The 23,523-nt window shown below is 34.4% G+C and overlaps 1 protein-coding gene across 2 annotated transcripts in view; it reads right to left on the minus strand.

Moving 5' to 3' along the window:
* LOC150108836 (putative receptor-type tyrosine-protein phosphatase mosPTP-1) overlaps positions 1-23,523 on the minus strand; it is a 902,991-nt gene that overhangs the window by 171,421 nt on the left and 708,047 nt on the right. For both annotated transcript variants that reach the window (XR_016549344.1, XM_090403658.1), the window contains exons 13-14: positions 21,136-21,233; positions 5,499-5,592 (exon numbers count right to left, since the gene is read on the minus strand). Coding sequence is in view for 1 of the 2 variants with exons in the window: in XM_090403658.1 (XP_090259784.1) it covers positions 5,499-5,592; positions 21,136-21,233 (192 nt within the window). In the remaining variant the exon portion in view is untranslated. The remainder of the gene's footprint in view (positions 1-5,498; positions 5,593-21,135; positions 21,234-23,523) is intronic.

Below are 23,523 nucleotides of genomic sequence, written 5' to 3' on the forward strand. Positions count from 1 at the left end.
ACCCTGGTCATCATAAGTGCAAGTGGTCCTAAGTCAAGGACTGACTGTATATAATGGAAAAGTTTGTTCCAAAGAAATGAGCTAAATGGAATGAAAGTACAAGGGGAGTAGCAAGTTGCTCGTGTTGCTGTAGGTTTAATAGAGATAACTAACGCTAGTTCTGATGAAGAATGTCCATGGAAATATCTGTTAAAGAGACATAATGAGGAAACTGCGTACAAGACAGCAACTGAAGAGAGTCTCATCAATCAACTTAGGGCAATGAACTGCTCTCTTTTGAATAGCATCAATAATTTTTGAGGGGGCTTTAGGTGCAACACTCCAAATATTAGAACAGTATTCCACCAATGGGCAGATTTGGGATTTGTACAGAGTAAATAATTAGACTGATGAAAAGTCATTTCTTGAGCAAACAAGGAAGGAATGGTTTTTTGGAAGCTGAAGAGGCTACAGATTGATATGATCATCTCTCAAAAAATAAGTAAGAGTTAGTCCAAGAAGAGATCTGATTTTGACTGATGAGCGATGAAAAAAATAAGGGAAGAACTACATTTTTTTTTTTTCATCATCAGCAATTTCCTGCCATGTACCCGCAAGGGGTGTACAGGATATGATAGTACCACATGAAAAAAATTACATCATTACTAACTTCCTATCTACAATTTTCCTCCAAATCAACCTGTTGTCTGTCAAGACTCCAACATTATCAGAACTTATATTTCTATCATCTAAGGCACTTTGTACCGTATCAATCCACCTATATCTTGGTCTTCCTCAGGGTCGTTTTCCTGCCAACCTGGCAGAGAACACTTGTTTTGCTAATCTTTCTTCGCCCATTCTGTTTAAGTGACCATACCACCTGAGATTAGCTCTGCTAACGCATTCCTGGATGTTGACAATGTCAAGTTCTTTCCTAATATCCTCGTTTTTAATATGATATTGCCATTGATGCCATCTGTTCACGCCTATAATCTTTCTCAGGACTCTCATATCTGCTGTCTCTAGTCTTTGGTCAAGTGTTTTACTTCTGACCCAGCTCTCAGATCCATAAGTTAAAACTGGTTTGAACACTGTCTTGTAGACAGCTAATTTAGTGTTCCGACTAATTTCTCTTTTATTCCATATGAATTTATTCAATTGACTTCCTACCATACAAGTTTTGCTGACTCTGTTGTCTATTTCTATATTTAATTTACCATCTTCAGTAAAAATCGTGCCTAAGTAGCGGAAATGTTTCACTTGTTCCACAGGTTCTCCATTCACAACACAGTTGACATTTTCAATGATTCTGCCTATTTTCATTGTCTTCGTCTTTTTATTGCTGACCTTCATATGATATCTATTACAACAGCTATTCAATTCTCTGACTATTAGTCAGAGAATCTTGCAGACTTGTAGAGGATTTATTTAGAAGTATAACATCATCCGCATAAAGCAAAGAGCTGACATTAACATCTCCAATTTTGATATCATGTTTAATACCACTTTCCTTCATAATGTGATCCATATAGATAATGAATAACAGAGGGGATAATGTACATCCCTGTATCACACCAGATTTAACATTAAACCATCTTCCTGTACTTCCTTCAATTCTAACTGCCGACTTACAACTCAAATAAAGACTAAGTATTGCTTGATATAATGCCCCATTGACAGCATATAACTGCAGCGTATTGAATAGCTTCTCTCTTGGCACTTTGTCATATGCCTTTTCCAAATCAACAAAACTTAAATACAGATCTCTGTTATATTCCCATGCTTTCTCGACTATTTGTCGTAAAGTTAAGATCTGATCCTGACAGCCTGTATTTGGCCTAAATCCAATTTGTTCTCCACCAAGCTTTTCTTCCACAATTCTTCTCAACTGTTTCTCAAGTATACTTGCCAGCAACACTCAGTAGGGAAATACCTCTGTAATTCTCACATTCAGTTTTATTTCCCTTTTTATATATGGGTACTATGAGAGCTCTATTCCAATCATCGGGAATTCGTCCCTCTGTCCAGGCTTTCTGAACTATGCAGTGTAGCCACTGTAAGACTCTTATACCACCATACTTCAGCATTTCTGGTCGAATATCATCTACTCCTGCTGCCTTTCCATATTTCAAGCATTTGAAGGCTTTTTCTACTTCAAGTATGAATATATATGTATTCTTGACTGCATGCCTGGTCAGTGTTTTTTACCACTGTGCTGTCATCACTGCTTGTTTCATTTAGCAGTTTTTCAAAGTAATTACTCCATACTTCAAGGATATCCTTTTCTCCCGTTTTCATGCCACCTTTATCATCTCTAATTCTTTTTACAGCACTGTTTCCTCCATTCCTAAGCTTCTTCAACAACCTCCAGAATATTTTACCACCTTCTTGATATTTATTTTCTATAAAGTCCTCTCATGACGTTTGTTTAGCTAGTTTTACAGTGTTTAGCATTCTTGCATTTGTCTCTGTATTCTCTATGAGCACAAGCTGACTTATTTGCCAGGAACTTTTGATATGCTTTCTTCTTTTCCTTCACTGCCTCTTTAACTTTCTGTGTCTACCAGGGAGTTTTGATTTTTTTATCCTTGCAGACAACCTAACCACATGCCTCTCTGGTAGGATCAATCAATGTTTTCTTCAGAGTTTGCCACTGAATCTCCAAGGTTTTATTCCTGTTCTCAAACTCTTTCATTTTTTCTTCAATAATCTTTGTGTATTTTAGCCTACAGTTCACATCTGAGAGCTGCTCAACTTTTATTCGCTTTAAAACTTTCTTACATCTTTTCAATATGAAATTCAATTTTATCCTGCTCAAGACTAAATAGTGATCACTTCCAATTTCAAATCCTCTGTACACTCTGGTGTCCTGCACTAGGGAGAAAACATCACTATCAACAATAACATAGTCAATGAGACTTTTCTTATTCCTTGCCTCTTCTCTCCATGTAAATTTGTGCACATTTTTATGTTGGAACATGGTGTTATTAATAACCAGTTCATGTCCTGAGCAGAAATCCAACAGATATTTGCCATTATTATTAGCTTTGCTCTTTTCTCCAAATTTTCCCAAAATATTTTTGTATGTCTCACAATCATTTCCGACTCTGCTATTTAGATCCCCAACAAGAATCAACTTGTCCTTTTTCATTGTGTCAGTTGCTTTTTCTAAAGCCTCAAAAAATTCCTCCACTTCTACCTTAGTAGAACCTTCTGTGGGACCATAGGCACAAATAAGTCCCATTGTCCAGTTCCCCATTCTCATATTTGCCCACATTACTCTACTTGAGACTGACTGCCATTCAAGAAGATTAGCCTCGTATTTTGTGTTGAATACTATGGCTACTCCTTCTTTTCCTTGATTGTCATTGCCTGAATATAACATTTTGTATTTATTGCTCAGAAAGATCTCACCAGTTTTTGTCTTTTTTGTTTCAGTCACCCCTATTATGTCGATCCGGTACTTATCTAATTCCTCAGCTAGCTCCATTTCTTTGTCATTCAGGCTTCTTATGTTGATAGTACCGATCTTTAACTCTGGTGATGTTGAGTTGGGGTGAGTTTTCAGATTTGTTCCAGTAGCTGACTTTTCGCTGTTCGCCCTAGTTCCCTGGCGAAAACAACGAGGGCCTTGTTTAACCAGGCAACGCCCCAGCTGGCATGAAATTTTGTCATGTCGTACCATCATTTTTTATTTTGGTTTAACCAATAAGAAACAATTGGGTCGGCTAAATCCGAAATTGCCAGCCCATCCTCGTTCGTTCAGTATCAAAGTAGATACCCAACAGGGTGCTCCACCAGAAGGTGAGGATTGGACACTAGGTCAGAAGCCCTGGTCGGTTCTCCGCATTCCTTTAAAGGCTACGTGGCGGTCTCCTCTCAGTTATACAGCTTTGACCCTTAAGCACCCCCTTTTTAATGAAAAAAAAAAAAACAAAATTGTGTGTTTTGGAAGCATTGAAAGATAGTGTGCAGATCAGTGTTTAGAGCACTCATTGCAGATGACCTTGAAGTTTGAGATGTATGAGCTCTGCAAAGTTTGTCATGTGTATAGAACGAGTGGAGAGTGCTATCACCAGAGCACTTTAGAACACCTGCATTAATAAGAATATCTAAACAGAGAGAATAGCTTCTGCTACATTACATGTAGTGAACAACTTAGGAGAAAAATGGGAATCGTTTTACAAAGAAAGGCAGGCAGGCCAATAAGATTGCAAATTGCTCAGAAGCCCTTGATGCTTAACTACTTTTAATGTTTTGGAAATGTCAATTGCAACAAGCACAGGTTTCTTTAACTCTATGGCATGTTTACAGAGTTGGCTGATGCAGACAAGGAGATCTGCTGTGGATCTTGACTGGGAGAATCTGTATTGGTAATCACTGATTAGCTGACTGTTTTCTAGATGTCAAAGTTGAGAGTTGATGGCCGTCTCCATATTATGTCAATAATTTGATGGTAGACAAAAGACACATCACTTGTTTTTTGAAAATGACTTGCTATGGGATGGATGTCTGTTGACTACAATATAGCATAGAGATTATAATGAACATATGTTATTTCAGGAGAACATCTTTTGAGCCCAATGAGTGGGATTCCATCAGGACCAGAAGCATTTTTGTAACCAGTTTGTTCAAGATTGATGACTTTCTGGCAGAAGGCCAAAGGATGCAAGCAATGCAATGTTCTAGGTCAAGAAAGAACATTAATGCAGGAGATAGATGAGAAGAATGATACCAGGAGGTCAGCTTTATCTTTGTGTAATGTCTCAATACTACCAATGAGTGAGAAAGAGGTGAAAGCATAGATGGACAAAAGTTGATTCCAACAATTGATTTTGTCTACCAAAAATGCAAAGGACCAGTAGGCATGACTGCCATTTGCACAGGTGGTAAGTTTTCTATATTTAGCCATGTTAATGATGGTTTTGCAAGCACTGCATGCTTTAGTGTAGGCTGTGAATGAAGTAGAGAGTTTTTGTCTCAACCCACTTATAAGCTGTTTTCTTTTTTCAGACCACCCTGGGCCACATTTTGGAAAACCATTGCTTGGATATGATAGGAATTTTGAACAGTGGGAACAGAGGCTTTCATTCCAACATGAATAATTTCAGTAAAAGGAATGAGTACTTTATACTGAGAATTAGTATAAAATTCTGCAAACTGTGCTTACCTTTTAACTTGGTACTACAAAAGGAATGTGTTGCTTGTTCATTATCTGCCTTTGTGGTCTATGTTTTACAAGAGCAAAACTTTGAAAGTTTCTACAAGGAAAGAATCAATCTGCTGCTCTATAAAATTCAAAAGCATTTTATGCACACTTTCTTTCTTAAACTACATCATGAAAGGTCGAAAACCTGTGTATGCACCTTATGTAACCCCTGTGTGGCACCATAGTTACATAACTTGAGAACCCTGTTATGAAACCCAAGGAGTCAGATATAAATATTACAAATTATTAATATACACATATAATATTAACACTATTAATCATCTAAGAAAATCATTCTTGCATTCCTTACATGCCACAATATTGACATAACGATTTTTGTTCTTGTTCTCAGATAGCTGGGAATGCTCAGATGATAATTCCAAATCAGTAGCTTGCTGAATAGCCTAAAAAAAAAAAAAAAAAAAAAATACTATAAAGGCACTGTGAAACTTTTCTCTATATGTATGAACTTAATAAAGTATAAAAACCAATCTCTCTCTCTCTCTTGAGAAATTCAATGTTTTTGTTAAAAAAATGCTTAAAAAAAGAGAAGGTGATTTACTCATTCTTCTTTGAAGATAGCAGTTTCTCCCTCTTAGAAAATGTAGCAACCCACTGAATCTAATATATTAAAACATGTTATACACAAAAATCATAGAGACCAAACTAGACAATGCCATATAGACAAACTGGCCAGACAACAGATGCAGAAAAGGGATTAACTAAACCTTCCTACATGGCTGAGAGAACAGCATCTCCACCTTTAATCAATAGGACTATTTATATAATGATATCTGTGAATGCAGGCGAATTTCAATACAAAATGTGAGAACATCGCTCTGCTTAGTGAAGGCTTGATGTGACTTGAATGTTTCCTGTTTGGTCTCTAGAGTAGAGTTTCCAATTATCTAGCTCTTAATTTATCCACAGTGCTTAAGATAGTATATAGCTTTACAAGTTTTTGTTAGTGACATTCATGTGAAAAAAAAAAAAATAAATAAATGAGGAAAAGTATCTGGTTTCGATTCCTATTCATGACGTGGTCTCTTTCAATGAAAATAGATGAGTTTTCATCTATTTTCATCAAAAGGTGATTTAGAAGGTCTCATACAGAGGTAGAGGATTTTTTTCACCGGAAACTCGGGTTTTTCATCCCTCAGAACAGAACTGGCTCATGAACACACTCGGATCTATAGTCATAAAATACATACTTAATCCTTCATTAGGAGGGCTCAACCAGTCCTAATGGAAGATGGAGAAATGGAGGAACCCCCATACGAATAAAATTAAAAAAATTGAGGAAAAGTGAAAGATTTTGAAAGCAACAATGAAGCCTAAGAGAATGAGGCAAAAAATGAAGAAAATATTGATTAACAGAAGGAAAAGGATGTGATGAAGCTATCCTGTAGAAACAAAAAAATAAGAATGCCATACATTTAAAGAAGCAGTCAAGAAATGAAGAAATTATAGACAAAGTCTGGCCAAAAAGTAAGCATATGCTCTTGAAGAATAGAAAAAATATAGGAAAGCTAAGGTATGTATAAAAGTTACACAAAAGTCAAAAAAAGATAGTTGAAAGAACATGTTTCAAAGGTTATCAAAGAAAGCTTAGAAATGCAGGACAGAGTACCATGAAAGGAATCAAAAATCAAAAAGATGACATATTCTGAATGTCTTGAGTAATGAAGGTCATCAAAAGCAAACTTCATTATCACCTGGATGCCTACTAATATGAATTCAGTCATTTTCAATCATAGCACATCTCCTAACTAGCATTATCCACCTCTGGATGCAAGCCGTGGAAAGTTTTGGAAAAACTGATGTCGTCATTCTTGGAATTTCCAGAATATTTGATTAGATCAAGAATAGAGATGTGTACTTAGAGATACTTACCAAACTACCACAACACAGTAGTTTGGCAAGTACACTCTTTGCAAATTGATCACAATACAACCCTGCAATCTGAACTGTGATCTGACGATGCAAGATTTGCTCTTAATTTGGAAAGAACTTCATACCCTCTAGAATGTAAGAAACGTTCACAAGAGCTTACTTTGGGTGAATTAGCCAGCCTCCTATAACCAGGTTGTAGAATTTCTGTCTCTCATGGAAATCACACAAATCAAATAGAAAAAAAAGCAGTTAATATAGATAATGCAGTGGTCTCATTCTTAGTTGCATTATCTATAGTTCTAACTACTCAAATATTTTTACCAAAGCCAGAGTATTTCAGTACTTCAGAATTTACTCTTTCTCCCATATAAAAATGACTCTCTCTCATTAAGTTCAAATCCTTTCCATAGTTTTCTTGATGACAGAACTCTATTCTTGTTGTTCATGATTTGCCAAACCTTGTATGTTGCAGTTTTGAATTTATGGCCAAAGCAACTAAGGCTATAAAGTTAGCATATTATGTCAGCAAACCATTGTTCTTCTGGCTGGTTTGCATGTTTTTCAGTTTCATATGGAGATGAAACAATTTTTTCCTCTTGGAAACTCAGGATTTTCAACCTTTAAAACAGATGATCTCAAGAACACACACAATTTACAGATACAACACACACACACACTGGCTTCATAGTCTCAGTTGATATGTCTTAATCCAACACAACCAACCTGCTTTGGATAACAACAACAACAAAAAAAAAAAACCTGAGTTTCTGGGAGGGAAACCTTCCACCTCCCATATGAGACTGATTAACTCACCTTCACTGGAAAAGCCATTAATACGTTGATTGCCAACTATGAGATAATTCATAGTAGGCGATCAGGCCGACTATGAGTTTATCTTGTAGTTGCTAGACTTGCCTTTTTCGTAGTATATAAGCATAATTAAGGATAGTTGGCTTCTGGGAAGAGAATAAAAAATCAAGGCTGGTGTACATGAACAGAAAATTTATTCATACAGTGAAAATCAAGTACAAAGTAATAGAACAATTTTATTTTTGTGATATTTTTTAAAACAACCTTCCACACAAAGTGCTGGCTTCGCTTTGCAGGCTGGACAATAATAACGTGTTTCTTTTAGCTTGGGTACAAATTCAACATGGCTTGTCAGAAGCAGTTTTTTTTTCAGTAGGTGGGATACTCTCTAAATAATGAACATCTTCCGATCTAACTTTCTTTGAAACTGTTAGAATCTCTTTTCTAATCAATGCTTACAAGAATGCTTCTCTAAATTTTATAAGTTTTATGTTAGAATTAGTTACTTTATGAAAAAATTTGAACACATTATGTATATAGATTTCTATAATATATAATGCCATTTTTTTCAGCCCTATAATGGTCTTTCTTAGAGCTGAGTAGTATGACAGCATTTGATCTGATCGGTCAATGCGGACATTCCTTATTATAATCCCGAATTATGTTTAGTTTCATCAAAAATTTTCCGAAATTCTCTAGCAAAACAACGACAAGTCGAAGCGTGTCTGAGTACAAACTCATAGTTGGCAAAGAACGTTCTGTTACATATGCCAACTAGGATATAACTAGTGAGACCTTTTTTTCCCAAAAAAACACATTCTGTGTTTTTTGGTGATAACTATGCATTATAATTAGGGTTTTGAATAATATGATATGATTAAATCAAATTGGCTTCTGAGACCCGAAATCCTGAAAATTGATGTGGCAGTCAACGTGTTAAGAAACTTTTTTTTTTGGAGTAGATAGGATTGGAACTCCAAGTTTTTCCAACCATAAGGCATTGTGTCAATACTGACTGAGCTATGCAGGCTTGACAAACCTTACAAGAACTCTCACTATAGCTAATACCATTTGTTACAGTGAGTGAAAAGTTCAAAAGTGAACAATGGTATTCTAAAAGGAATTCATTATAGTAACATATACCCTATAACAATTTATTCTTGTGATTCCTACAAGTTTTCTATAGTGAATGTTCACCGTATGTTCAAATGTTCCAAGCTTCAAGATCTTCCATAATAATACCTTAAACAATGATCTCCCTGCCATAATCTAGTAAGGTGAAGACTACCTTGCCAACTTCAGTGAGACCAAAACACGATCCTGCCTTATTTTTCATAAGAAAGATTTTGCATTCCCAGTCAAGAAGATATTTCTTTTATTAGGTTGCTTTATACGTATCTAGTTTTTCCTGATACAAGAACATCACACTCACAGCCCATTCTGCTTCCAAAAACCTTTATGTCCCTTTCGACATCCTTGACAAACCTTGTACAATAAGGTTTGTCAAGTAAGTCAGGTTAGGTCTTGCTTAGACAAGTGTTCAATATAAACCTTAAATCCAATGAACTTTCAAATGTTGCTTTCATATTTGGGGAATGGTGTATGAAAAACTTCCCTAAAAATACTGGATGATATCAAACAATGACAATTTAGTTTATAGATTACACCTCCAACTAACTCCAATAACTTTCTCTTAGATATTCTGCCTTATGATTTTTCGGTTCTGCAAAACTGGCAACCACTGTTCCTCCACTTGCTTTATGTAACATAAATACACAAGCAAGCTCCAAAATGACTGAACTTCATATCATCTTTCATCTATCTCTGTTCTTGAAAAACCTGCCCCCCCCCACACACACATGCACAGTTTCCCATCAAGTGATGGATCAATGATGTGTTCTTTCCCCTTAACCATGCCAGATATGGTATTGATGTGCCATAGGTTTTTCAACTTCACATGTGCACGTATGTGGAAGGAAGAGGTTGGGTTGATATTAAAAAAAAATTACTTTGAAAATATAATTAAATTTAATAACAGATGATAAAATATGAACTGAAATCAGCAGTATACAACATTATTTAAGGCAGAAAAGGCCATCAGCAACCTGAAATGTTGAGATATGCTGGTTTTGCAGTACCCTAACTGCATGATCCATATACATAGTTCAATGACAGATGATTCAAGTAACACACTCATTTATATTCATTTACAAAAAAGGAAATAAAACTGAATGTGAGGATTATAAAGGAAGATCTCCACTGAGTGTTTAAGAAAAGATGCACAAGCATAAACTGAAATATTCTAAGCAAAACTAACTAAATATTCCAGGCAAAAACTAATGAAATTGGATTTAGACCAAAAAAAAGTCTCAAGACTAGATTTTTAAACCTGTTTGGCATAAATGGAACCCTATTCAGAGCAACACAATGCTTATACTTAAATAGTACATTCTCTAGCAAATGTGTATGTTTTGCAAATGAAACATTTTCGGCTTCCATCCTGCAATATTTGATTATGGAAGTGGAATGAAAAAGCTTTTCTAGAGACCATGCATGGTTTTATAACCATTTCATGTCTCTAATATCCAGTCTCTGATCTGCCAGAAATTTAGATGGCATTTCCTTCAACTAAGATATGCTTCTGAAGTAGTAATATCTTTTTCAGTGAAAGAGTATATATATATATATATATACATATATATACATATACACATACTGCATTTCATCAGTGCATTCAAAATTCATATGCTGATGCTGTACAAATAAAGGAAAATGGAGAATTTGAATTAATATAATCTAGAATTGTAAGCTGCAAAGTATTTTGGAATTTAGATTTTACATAAACCAAGATATGTTTAAATCTTGGTTTATGTCATTTATGAAACAAATTTTTAAGCTTTGTGAAGCTGGGTTCTCAGGCATAGGAAGGTTTTGGCATTTGGGCAGTTGCCAAGGGTGCCTGTGACAAGATGTTTTACCGAGTATCGAAACTGTCACACTATAAAAGGTCTTAGCAAAGAATTTGTCCAGGATATGCTTGTCTCTGAGTATATATCCAACAGTGGATCATAAGACCTATTGTAATGATTGAGCATTACTGAAAATTCATATGATTTATTTCCAGGATAAAAGGCAACCTATCCCGTGAATGTTGTTTAGGACTGAACAACCCCAGGTCAAAGAAACCTAAAGGATACAAAATTAAAAATTGGTTCTATTTATTATTATCCAGTTAAAGATATAAAATAATAGACATTTACAATAAGAAAAATTATACCAAAGGCTATTGATGATAACAGAATGCTTAAAAATAATGTTGTGATTGCATTTTAATCAAACCCATCTAAATACTAATTTGGTAAGACCTTTCACACAACCTGAATAATTTTCAGTACAGAATTTATTTATTTTTAATAATGGCACTTCATTAGCTGAAAAAGAAAAACTAGTCGAACTATCGAAAAATGAGGAAAAAAATCAACCACCGAAAGGAAGGAGTATAAGTACTCACTCAACCCCAAATGTAAAGAGTTGTACTGTACTACACGTGATAATCTTGTCCCAGTAAATACCATACCATACTATTGATACCTTAAGCGTGTTAGTATTTTCCCCAGAGATTAGTATCTTCTTAGAACTCACGTTATGACAAGAGGAAAGGATACATCTTAAATGTTTGGAATTTTCCAGATTAGAAACATTTTATTTAAGAGTTAGGAAAACTGTTGAACAGAAATACAATCAAGTTAGAATACAAGATTGTATACATAAATTACACAATAACTGAAGGTTAATGATAACATGTTTATTTGGATATTTTAAAGGCAAACTTTGCACTGCTGTTTGTTTTTCTTTCTTTCTTTTTTAATTAGATGTGATACAGAGTAGGAAGGCAGAAACAAAGTTTGAACACTGGATGGAAGTAGGGGAGTGCTGATAAATTTTTAACAATTGGCTTGCTAAAAACAAGAAAAAATAATAATGTGATGGGCTCTCCCTTTGTAACAGTTACAACCTCCACTTGAAAGTATAAATGAATTCCATTATCAGGCAAACATCTGCTTAATTTTACCTGGGCCACTTCTTATGGTAATGACCTTATTAGATTCACAATTCTAGAAATGAGAAAGCTTTCACAGACATCAAGCATAGGAATGTTATTACCTTAAGAAGAAGCCCAAGCAAATTTAAGCAAATGTTTGTATTAATTTAATATTCCTGTAAAATTGTTAGAGGATATAATCCTCACACAAGTTGCCATGCAGAGAAAAGAAGCACAAAGAGTGCCAAGAGAAGCACATCCCTTTGCTGGTTGGATTTTCTTTGTCACCATATATGTGTTATTTATACAAGTCACTATGAAGAATCATGCGATAGCACTCAAAAGATATGCTAATAAAATTGCTTGAAGGAAGCTCTTTTCATGAAGGAATAAAGTTTCACACTTGGATATCTTGTAAAGTCTCAAAGACATCATCTAGGTGATTTCACATGGAGAAGAATTATTGGAAAGCTTGAAGAAGGCTGCAGAATTACTGATATTACCAGAGAGTTTGGAATCTCATATACTGTTGTATCCAGGCTCTGGGCAGTGCTTCAAATCAATAGAATGTGTTCCAGAGGTTTACTAAGAGGTCGCCATCACTTTACCACAGAGCATAAAAACAGATTTCTGGTTAAGATAGCAAAATGCAATCAATGCACCATGGCAAGTCAGCTCCATTCAAGCACCGGTATCAGATATCTTTACAATTTGTGGCAAGACATCTGTGCCAAGTAGGCCTATATGCCTGAAGGCCTGTAGTCTTGCGTCCCTTTATCCATAGCTCAACGTAGAGCATATTTTCAGTGGTGTTGTATCCATAAAAAGTGGACACCAATGGGCTAATGCAAAGTTATTTTAGTCTTTCCTCTGATTCTAGATGACAGTTGATCTGGCATGAAAGTGGCACTGCTTACAATCACAAGAAACAAGAATGTTCTCGAAAGGAATAGATATGACACTGCTAGGGTCATGGTGTGACGATGCAATATGCTTAATGCATACACTGCGCTACAAGTGATGGAAAAAAGGACTATGACTGGTGAATGATATTGCAACGAAGTTCTTCAATGTCATGTTTGATTGTTCCAAGGTGCTGTAAAGATGAAGAAATCATTTTTATGAATGAGAATGACACACCATATCATACACGAGCAGTAGAGATACTTCTGGAGATTGAGGATATCAACTGAATTGAGTGGCCAGCATGCTCTCTTGATCTCAACCCCATAGAATACATTTGGGATGCAATAGGGAGATGTATTGCTGCTCGAAATTCACCCCCATAAAACAAACAAGACCTTATCCTTGCTCTGAAAGAGGAGTGAGCCAGTTTGCCTCAAAAAGCTCCTGAATCACTTGGTACTAAGAATGGCATGACATTGTGAGGGCTGTATTGCAGTGACGGGATGGACATATTCCATAATGAAATGTCTCTCCGCATAGTTTTCTATAAGCACAATGTGCATTAATTCTTTAACTATGTCCTGAGAAAATTTGTAAAATTAAAAAAAATTTTTTTTTTTTAAAATTTGTAAAAAATCTATAACACATTTTTTGTGTAATATAATTGATTAGTATGCTGGTAATAAATTTATGTCCACATTTGGCCTAGTCGTGAAAATTTTTTTTCATATACAGGTAAAAATATATTTTGTCCTTAGCTTTTGGACACCAGTGTATAAAAGCTTATTGCCAAATTCCATTAGCCACTGTGGATTGAAGTGTGCGTCTCTCTCTCTCTGCAGTTTATAGTAATTGTCGATTTAACAACTGGCTGTCCCAAAATTTTAGGATGATCAAGGATCATCCTGAAATGTTTAAAAAATGTTTTTAAAACAAACCTCCATGGCTAACCATCTTGGTTTACCTGGGAAAGTCCAAATACTTATCCTTTATCCTGAACGTGTGTGAAAATCCTGGATTTTGTGAACAAGGCATTCAAATTTTTAAAGAAAAAAGGGGAAAATTAATTGAAATTAATTTTATAAACTAGGATCTGTAATAAAGTATTAATTTCTGATGTGAGCAATTGTTATGATTCTGATTTCAGTTATATTTCAGCAATAGACCAATGTCCTTAAAGAAAATATGTTGCTTGTTTTGTGGTTCCACAGGTTGATACTGGGTCATTATCACACACATACTCTTAATAATACTTAAATCATTCTTCATTAGACAGTAATAGGACTCTACTTATAATTATTAAGAGTACTATTTATCAATAAATATGTAAACTATATATAAAAGGGCTGTGTAGCTCAGTAGAATTGACTTTTGCATCCGTTACATTTGGCTGCCATCGATGGAGGGCATAGATCATCCACACTAGCTGTGATACCTTCTCTTATACTAATTTACGTTGGATGCACTCACCACTTCAACAGGCAAACTGTTCTATTCACTCGCTGCTCTGTGAGAAGAAAATCTAGCTCTCACCCATTTGTTAGCTGCACACAAGTTTTACTTCCATGGATGTCCCCTTGTCTTCTTCCCACTTTCCATATAACGAAAAATTTCATCAGTTGATAACCTATATCACCCTTTCAGAAGTTTATAGACCTCTAATATATCATCCCTCTTTCTCCTATTTACCGGTGTCCTGCAGGCCACACTCTCAAACTGTCCTTGTAAATGACATTCCACAATCCCAATATCATCTTCATTACTTAAATAAATTATAATACTGGAATTAACTCATGTAAAATATTATTTATTAGTATAATTTTTGCCTGAGTATCACAGGCATCTTTGGTACAAGGTTGAACAATAACTGACAATTCCAAAAGGCACCACCTAAGTAGCTAATGCAAGATAACTAAAAAAAGGGCATTAAATTTCCTAACTTATTAAAAAATAAAAAAACAAATAAAAAATTATATATATATATATATGCACACAATTACAAAAAAAGTTAGGAAAGATTAGTTGACTTAAAAAGTACTATCTCCCACAAAAGGGATAGACATAGATCATCAAATCTGTTTAAGTTAAAAGAGTAAAGTAAAGTTTCATATGTTTCTTTATAAAGCTGTTCCAAGAGGAACCAACTTTTGTGAAGGGCTCTTGTCTTGTTCCAATGAACTCAATGTCTAGTGTTGATGGCATGCTCTGCGAGTCCGGACTGTTCAGGTTCAAGGTATTGAATATATAATTTGTGTTCTTCTAGCCGAATAAAAGCAGATCTTCCTGTTTGTACAAAATAAGATAACCCACAAGAGTAGGGAATCTGGTAGGCACCTGGATAATTGAGATGTGGAAGCTTGTATTTTGGAGAAGTGAGAAAGGTGGAGATTTTTCTGATGGGACGAAAGGCAACAAAATATTTAGTGATTTTAAAATGCATAGTAAAAGTTTTAATGACATTTTTTTAGTCATCTTGCATTAGCTACTTAGGTGGTGCCTTTTGGAATTATCAGTTATTGTTCAACCTTGTACTGAAGATGCCTGTGATAATCAGGCGAAAATTATACTAATAAATAATATTTTATGCGAGTTAATTCCGGTATTATAATTTATTTAAATATGTCTACTCATGATATTTCCTTACTGTAACACATCTTTATTACATTTCTTTCAACAGCTTCTTTATTCCCTCCGAATCCAGGAGACAAAATCTGCACACAGAGTAGGTCAGGTGCTGTCATACCAAGGCCTTGTAAAGTATTTACTGTATTTCATAGAAGCATGCAAATTTACCAGCTATACTTTAGTATTTGCAAAGAAGTACACAAAACAGTGAATTATTTCCCTGACTCAGTCAAAATAAAGTTGAGTCGACAATTAATGAAGACTTCTTACTATTCCTTCACAAAAATTTCAAAGCCCTTTTTTTTCTTTTGTAAGAGAAGAGAATGGGATGGGTGGATGGGGGAAACCTGCATCTCATTTATGACTATTCCAGTACAATAGCACCATCCAGCATAGAAATCCAGAAGATCATTTTCCGCCACTAATCAAATATGTATCAAAATTAAATAGAGTTTAAATGATAATGCTACTGACTGCTTATGTTTCTTAAGTGCCCACTTTATTCACACAGGCAGTGTGAATGCTTAAATATAATAAACATTCACAGTATCAATATATATATATATCCCCCATCTCCCCAGAATCACTATTTTTAATATTTTTTTCTTAATCAGAATCTTTAGTATTGTAATAAAAGTTTAATTCAAACATGAATTCAAGTAATGCCTGTCTGGGTATTCCTTGAATTACTGGCAGAGTGGTTAGCATACTTGCTTTCCAACCAAGAGGCTGTAGTTTCAAATCCCATCATGGAAATGGATGTTTGCGATGGTCTTTATGTGGAAGATAAATTTTATAGCCCAGAGCAGGATTTCCCAAATTGTGTTCTGTGGAAAGTGAATAAATGTTCTATGATGTCAGTGACCAAACAGTGTATTTTTAAACATGGAAGTAATTCGGGAAAGGGAATACTGCTGTTTTTGACCGTCATAAAAATTGCCCGCAAGTCGATTACAATGGGTGGCATATCATCTGTTCTCAAAACTGAACGAAATAACATCTGTGTTGCAAATGTCAGCTACCAAGCAGCATATTTTTAAACATGGAAATATTCATGAATTATCGTTAATTTTCACACATCAAAATCTTTCAACATTCGGGAAAGGGAATGCCACTGTTTATGACAGGTCATAAAAATTGCCTGCAAGCTGATTACAACAATGGGCGGCATATCCTGTTCTCAAAACTGAACGAAATAACACCTGTGTTGCAAATGTTAGTCACTAATCAGCAATGAAGTATAAAGAAAATTTTTCCACTGAAATTGAAGATCAAGGTAGTCTGTATTCGATTCTCAAATCTAGTAATACTGAATACTTTCTTTGCAAGTTTCATATTGGAGGGTGAAAGTACTTGTTTCAAAACTGTACTGCTGTGATTTTTTAAAAGTAATAGGCCTAAAGATTTAAATTTTAATATGAATAACAGACAAGGATCTTTGTTTAATTTTGGTGTTAAGAAATCTATTATTGAAGGTGCTTGTGCAACAAATAATGATTCATCCACCTCAAGCCTACAGAGCGATCTCCAGGATGTACAAAAGGAGGGGAAAACTACCAGCACACCGGAGAAAAAGTTTGCATTCTCTCGTAAGTATTATAATAATATTATAAATTTTTGATGATCAGAATGGGATATGTCAATGAAAATCGGCACAAATTAATTTACTAATGTTGGCCTGAGGAAACTACGACATGCTAGAAAGATTTCATTAGTCCAATGATTGATAACCGATTTAAATATAATTTTATATTTGTCAACATATCACACTGTATACATAAGTGTACTAATACTCTTTATGATTATGCCATAATTAATTATTAATACATTACAAAATAACCAAGGTGTTCCGTGAAAATTTCAGGATTCGTGAAGTGTTCCACCCTAGGAAAAATCTGGGAAATGCTGGTCCAGAGAATTTCATCATCCAGAGTACCACTCCAATTATTGGAGGCCTGAAGTAGCTTGAAAAAGTTCCATGTTTGGTCTCTAGAGCATGGTTTCCGGACTATATAAAAAATAAATGAAAAATATTGATTTCAAATCTATAAAATTAATAAGAATATATATATATATATATATATATATATATATATATATATAAAATACTTACCCCACCCATGGTACTAATGTACTACTATAGGGTTACATATAAACCTTTCATGGGTGGGAGTCATATAAAAATTTATTTTTTTCCTTTCTTTAGTACATCTGATTGTCACAGAAATTTATTGAGGAATATGTTTGTTTTTGGAATACAGGTATCCTGGTTTCATAAATTAAAAATACTAAAATACTGGTATTAAGATTCTGACTGGTATTATAGACTAGTATCTACTACATCAGCTTACTAGTCAACTACATAATTATAAAATTAAGAAACCATCAATCTAATAGAAATCAGTGAATTATCTTTTCTTATAAAGATGATTTAATTCTTTCTCAGGCGCTTCGATGTACTTTATTGAAAAACATTATCATCATCAAATTCCTGATATCCTAGGGGTGTACAGGATATGATAGAACTACATGAAAAAATTACATCGTTACTAACTTCCTATCTACAATTTTTCTCCAAATCGATCTGTTACCTGTCAAGACTCCAACATTACCAGATCCTTCTAAGGCACTTTTTACTGTATCAATCCACCATATCTTGGTCTTCTTATGGGTCTTTTTCCGGCCAAACTGGCATAAAACACTTGGTACAGGGACCATACCACCTGAAATTAGCTATATTAACACATTCTTGGATGCTAACAATGTTAAGTTCTTTCCTAATATTCTCGTTTTTAATATGATATTGCCATTGATGCCAACTGTTCAAGCCTCTAATCTTTCTCAGGACTCTCGTATCTCTGGTCAAGTGTTCTATTTCTTACCCAGCTCTCAGATCCATCCGTTAAAATTGATTTGAACACAGTCTTGTATACAGCTAATTTAGTGTTTTGACAAATTTCTCTCTTATAAATTAATTTCTCCATGTAAATTTATTCACTTGACTTCCTACCTTACCAGCTTTCTTGATTCTGTTGTCTATTTTCATATTTAATTTACCATCTTCAATAAAAATTATGCCTAAGTAGCTGAAATGTTTTACTTGTTCAATAGGTTCTTCATTCACAATGCAGTTGATATTTTCAATGCTTCTGCCTATTTCCATTGTCTTGTTATTGCTGACCTTCATACCCAATCTATTACAAGAGTTATTCAATTTAGTCAGGGAATCTTGCACACTTATAGCAGATTTATTTAGTAGTATAACATCATCCACATAGAGTAAAGAGCTGAAATTAACATCTCCAATTCCGATATCAGATTTAATACCACTTTCCTTCATAATTTGATCCATATAGATAATAAAGAACAGAGTGGGATAATGTACATCCTTGTCTCACCCCAGATTTTACATTAAAACCATCTTCCTGTACTTCTTTCAATTCTAATTGCTGATCTAACTCAAATAAAGACCAAGTATTGCTTGATATAATGCTCCATTATATCAAGAATGGCTTTTCTCTTTGCAAACTTGTCATATGCCTTTTCCAGATCTACAAAACTTAAATACAGATCTCTGTTATATTCCCATTATTTCTCAACTATTTGTCGTAAAATGAAAATCTGATCCTGACAGCTTCTATCTGGCTGAATCCAGCTTGTTCTTCATCAAGCTTCCCTTTCACAATCCTTCTCAAAGGTTTCTCAAGTATACTTGAATAAATCTTAACAGGAACACTCAGTAGGAAAATACCTCTGTAATTCTCACATTCAGTTTATTTCCATTTTTATATATGGGTACTAATAAGAGCTCTCCTCCAATCATATGGTATTTGTCCCTCTCTCGAAGACTTCTGAACTATGCAGTGCAGCCACTGTAAGACTTTTATACCTCTATATTTGAGCATTTCTGGTCAAATATCATCTATTCCTGCTGCTTTTTCCACATTTTAGGTTTTTGATGACTTTTTCTACTTCAAGTATGGATATGTATTCCTGATTATATGTCTGTTGAGTTTTTTACTACTTACTGTCATCACTGCTTGTTTCATTTAGCAATTTTTCAAAGTAATTACTCCATACATCAAGTATATCTTTTTCTCCAGTTTCCATGATGCCTTTTTCACTCTAATTCCTTTTACAGCACTCTTTCCTCCATTTCTGAGCTTTGTCAACTGCCTCCAGAATATTTTGAAACCTTCTTGTATATTTATTTTCTACGTTCTTACCAAGGTCTTCCCATGAGTTTTGTTTAGCTAGTTTTACACAGTGTTTAGCTTTCTTACATTTGTCTCTGTATTCTCTAAGAGTACATTGATTTATTTGCCAGAAACTCTAGATATGTTTTCTTCTTTTCCTTCAATGCCTTTTTAACTTCCTGTGTCCACCATGGAGTTCTAATTTTTCTATTCTTACAGACAACCACACCATGTGCCTCTCTGGTTGAATCAATCAGTGTTTTCTTCACTGAATTCACTGGCTTGACACTGAATCTCCAAGGTTTGCTTACTGTTCTCAAACTATTTCATTTTTTTTTGAATAATGTTTGTCTACAGTTCACATCTGAGAGCTGCTCAATTTTATTCACTTAAAACTTTCTCATATGTTCTTCTTTTCAAAGTGAAATTCAATTTTATCATACTCAAGACTAAATAGTGATCACTTCCAATTTCAAATCCCCTGTACACTCTAGTGTTCTGCACCAGTGAGAAAACATCTCTATCAATAATAACATAGTCAACGATTTTTTTATTCCTTGCCTCTTCTCTCCATGTGAATTTGTGCATATTTTTATGTTTGAACATTGTGTCAGTAATAGCCAGTCCATGTTGTGAGCAATCCAACAGGTAGTATTTGCCATTATTATTAGTTTTGCTCTTTTCTCCAAATTTTCCCAAAATATTTTTGTATGTCTGACAATGATTTTCTACTCTGCTATTTAGATCCTCAACAAGGACCAACTTTTCTTTCTTCATTGTGTTAGTTGCTTTCTCCAAAGCCTCAAAAAATTCCCCCACTTCTAACTTAGTAGAACCTTCTGTGGGACCATAAGCACAAATAAGTCACATTGTCCAGTTCCTCATTGTGATATTTGCTCATGTCATTCTACTTGATATTGTTTGCCATTCGAGAAGATTAGACTCCTATTTTGTGTTCAATAGTACAGCTACACCTTCTTTTTCCTGATTGTAATTGCCTGAATATAACATTTTGTATTTATTGCTCAGAAAGATCTCACCAGATTTTGTCTTTTTTGTTTCAGCCACCCCTATTATGTCGATCTGGTACTTATCCAATTCTTCAAGCTTGCTTCAATTCTTTGGTTCAGGCTTCTTATGTTGATAGTACCAATCATGAACTCTGGTGATGTTGGGTTGGGATGTTTCAGGGTTTGTTCCAGTAGCTAACTTTTCACTATTTGCCCTATTTCCCTAGCAAAAAACAATGAGGGTCTTGTTTAACCAGGAGATGCCCCTGCCGGGATGAAATTCTGTCGTGTTGCACCATCATTTTATATTTTGGTTTAAGTCAATAAGAATACAATTTGGTCTGCTAAATCCCAAATTTCAAAAACAATAATAATAATAATAAAAAAAGCATAAGCGGCATATCTATATAATAATAATATATCATTGTTATCAGAACAATGATTTAACCACTTCTTTACATGTACCTCATATTCTCTAGTAAATCCTATATCACCATCAGCATGAAGATCAGCCACATGTTTGTTCCAAAGTGTGACTGGAATGGATGCACATTCTGTATCTTCTGGAAATAAAAAAAAATAGCTGGAAATGATCTCAGTATCAAACACAAATTAACTACTATATTCTATGTATGATTTCAGTTGCCCAAAAGTTAAATCATAACAAATGTGAAAAGGCACTTTTAGTAGTTCACAAACATATAATGTTGGTTATTTAGTATTTCAATAAAATACTAAATTAATAAAAGCCTCTAGCAAGAGTGACCTTTATGATATATATATATATATATATATATATATATATATATATATGTTAAAGATACCAAGAAATTTTATAAACTTGGTTTAATCCTTTTTTTCCCCAAGTAAGCTAAGTTTGCGCCTGAAGAATTTTCAGGTCTAAGGCAACTTGTGGTAAAGGTGGCATAAGCTGTGATCGCTTGCCTTAGTATCTCCCATAATGCAAAGCACATCTCCTTGCAGACATATATAATGCTATACATTAAGGGAAAGGCCACTACCCAGACCAGTTTCGACCTTCATTGAGGCCTCATCAGTGAGCGCCAGACCCTTAGGTGGTGATACCAAGGTTGAAGTAATGCAGAACTTATAATTTTTACCTATACGTGTTGCCACAAGGTGCTTTGACCATATTAAATAAAAATCTCAGGATGAGAGAAAGATGAAGAAAGTTTTTTACCTTCGGTATACTATAAGGACACCAAGAAATTTTATATACATATAAACAAAAAGATAAAGTGCCACTGATAGGTGCTTGATATATACAACTGCATAAAGGAAGCCAAGAACTTTTTTTTAAGTTAATAAATTATGTTTTTCTCCCCTTTAATTTTATTATATGTTCACTAATTTCCTTTTTAATTCCGCCTATTACATTCAGTTTTAATTGTTAAACCTCTAATTTGTTTTAAATCTCACTTTGATAACTATTAGAATTGTTTGTAAGGAGGAAATCTTTTAAAAATTATTATTTATTTATTTTTAATCAAGTGCTTATTCCCAGGCATATATATATAGTGTTGCATCAGATACACATTCAAAACTTAGGATTAAATTTTCAAGTTACAAATAAAATCCACCTAAGCTCTATATATATCCTTTATCATTTTATTATCAACATGTTTATATATTTCATTTTTTATTTAAAAAAAAAATATATATATATGTATGTATACTGAGTGGTTATTTTATTACAAACAGCATTTAATACCAAGTGAAATCTCCTATTGCCTTAAGAATGGCCTATAATCTCTATGGCATTGATTCAATTAACCTTTAATTAGTCGCATGGGGTCTATTTGACCCCAGCCATCATTTATGTTAGATTTATGACACAACCAATGATGGATTTTTGTTGCAATTTCGAGTAGCTGAATTTCTTGCTGCCCTTGTGCTGAATCTGTCATATACTGGCTGTCAGTGCAATCAGTGGTGGAGTAAGGCGTGATTTCTGATGTTCAGACCCCATGTGACTAATTATGTAACAAAAAAAAAAGTGCAACTAATTAAGGATTAAGATCTAAAATGTTCTTCTGGAATGTTCATCCATCCTGTCAATGGCATTGCTCAGTTGTTGCAGACTGGTGGCATGTTGCTGCTGTGAACTGCTCATTCCACCTCATCCCAGAGAAGTTGGAGTTTGGGGACTCAGCTGGCTGATTTTCTTTTCTTTTTTTTTTGGGTCCACTAGAAGTTGGTTGATAAACCTATAGTACATTAGTACCATATATGATGAAGTAAAGAAAACTTGACATCACATTCCTCAAACTACTTCAACATGCTATGTGCTTTGTGGCATTGTCTTGCACGAAGTACCCCATTTCACAAGGGGTAAACTACGGCTATGAATCTTTAATGGTACTTGTAACATGGTAAAGATTATTAGACAAATATATTCATAAGAATAAAGAACGATAATTTTTATTACTGCAAATATTTAGGCCAGAACTTAATGGATTAATCATCAATGCATCAGCAAAATCACAAGGTGAAGCTAGAACAAAGAACATTAATCCTATTTACATGATCAGCCACATGCTGGAATGCCACCATATGGTTGGTTACAAATTCAAATGGGATTACAATTAAAGCTTAAAATTAAAATGATTTAAAATACAAAAATTAACTGCTTGGGAATTAGAGCAGATAACATGTGATCTAATGAGCAGATGCCTATTTTTTTGAGACAGATGATGAACTGGATCTTGCAGCAGCAGCCTGTGAAGACAGATTTGCAGTATTCTACAAATATTCTACATGGGGCACAGGAAAGGAGGATGTCTAGGAAGGCTAATTTTTCTGTCCTTTTCTTTTTCCCTGGTGAACTCAATG

This window comes from Typopeltis vanoorti, chromosome 2, assembly GCF_054136105.1.
Source record: "Typopeltis vanoorti isolate ZY-2024b chromosome 2, IOZ_Tvanoo_1.0, whole genome shotgun sequence".
Lineage (NCBI taxonomy): Eukaryota > Metazoa > Arthropoda > Arachnida > Uropygi > Thelyphonidae > Typopeltis > Typopeltis vanoorti.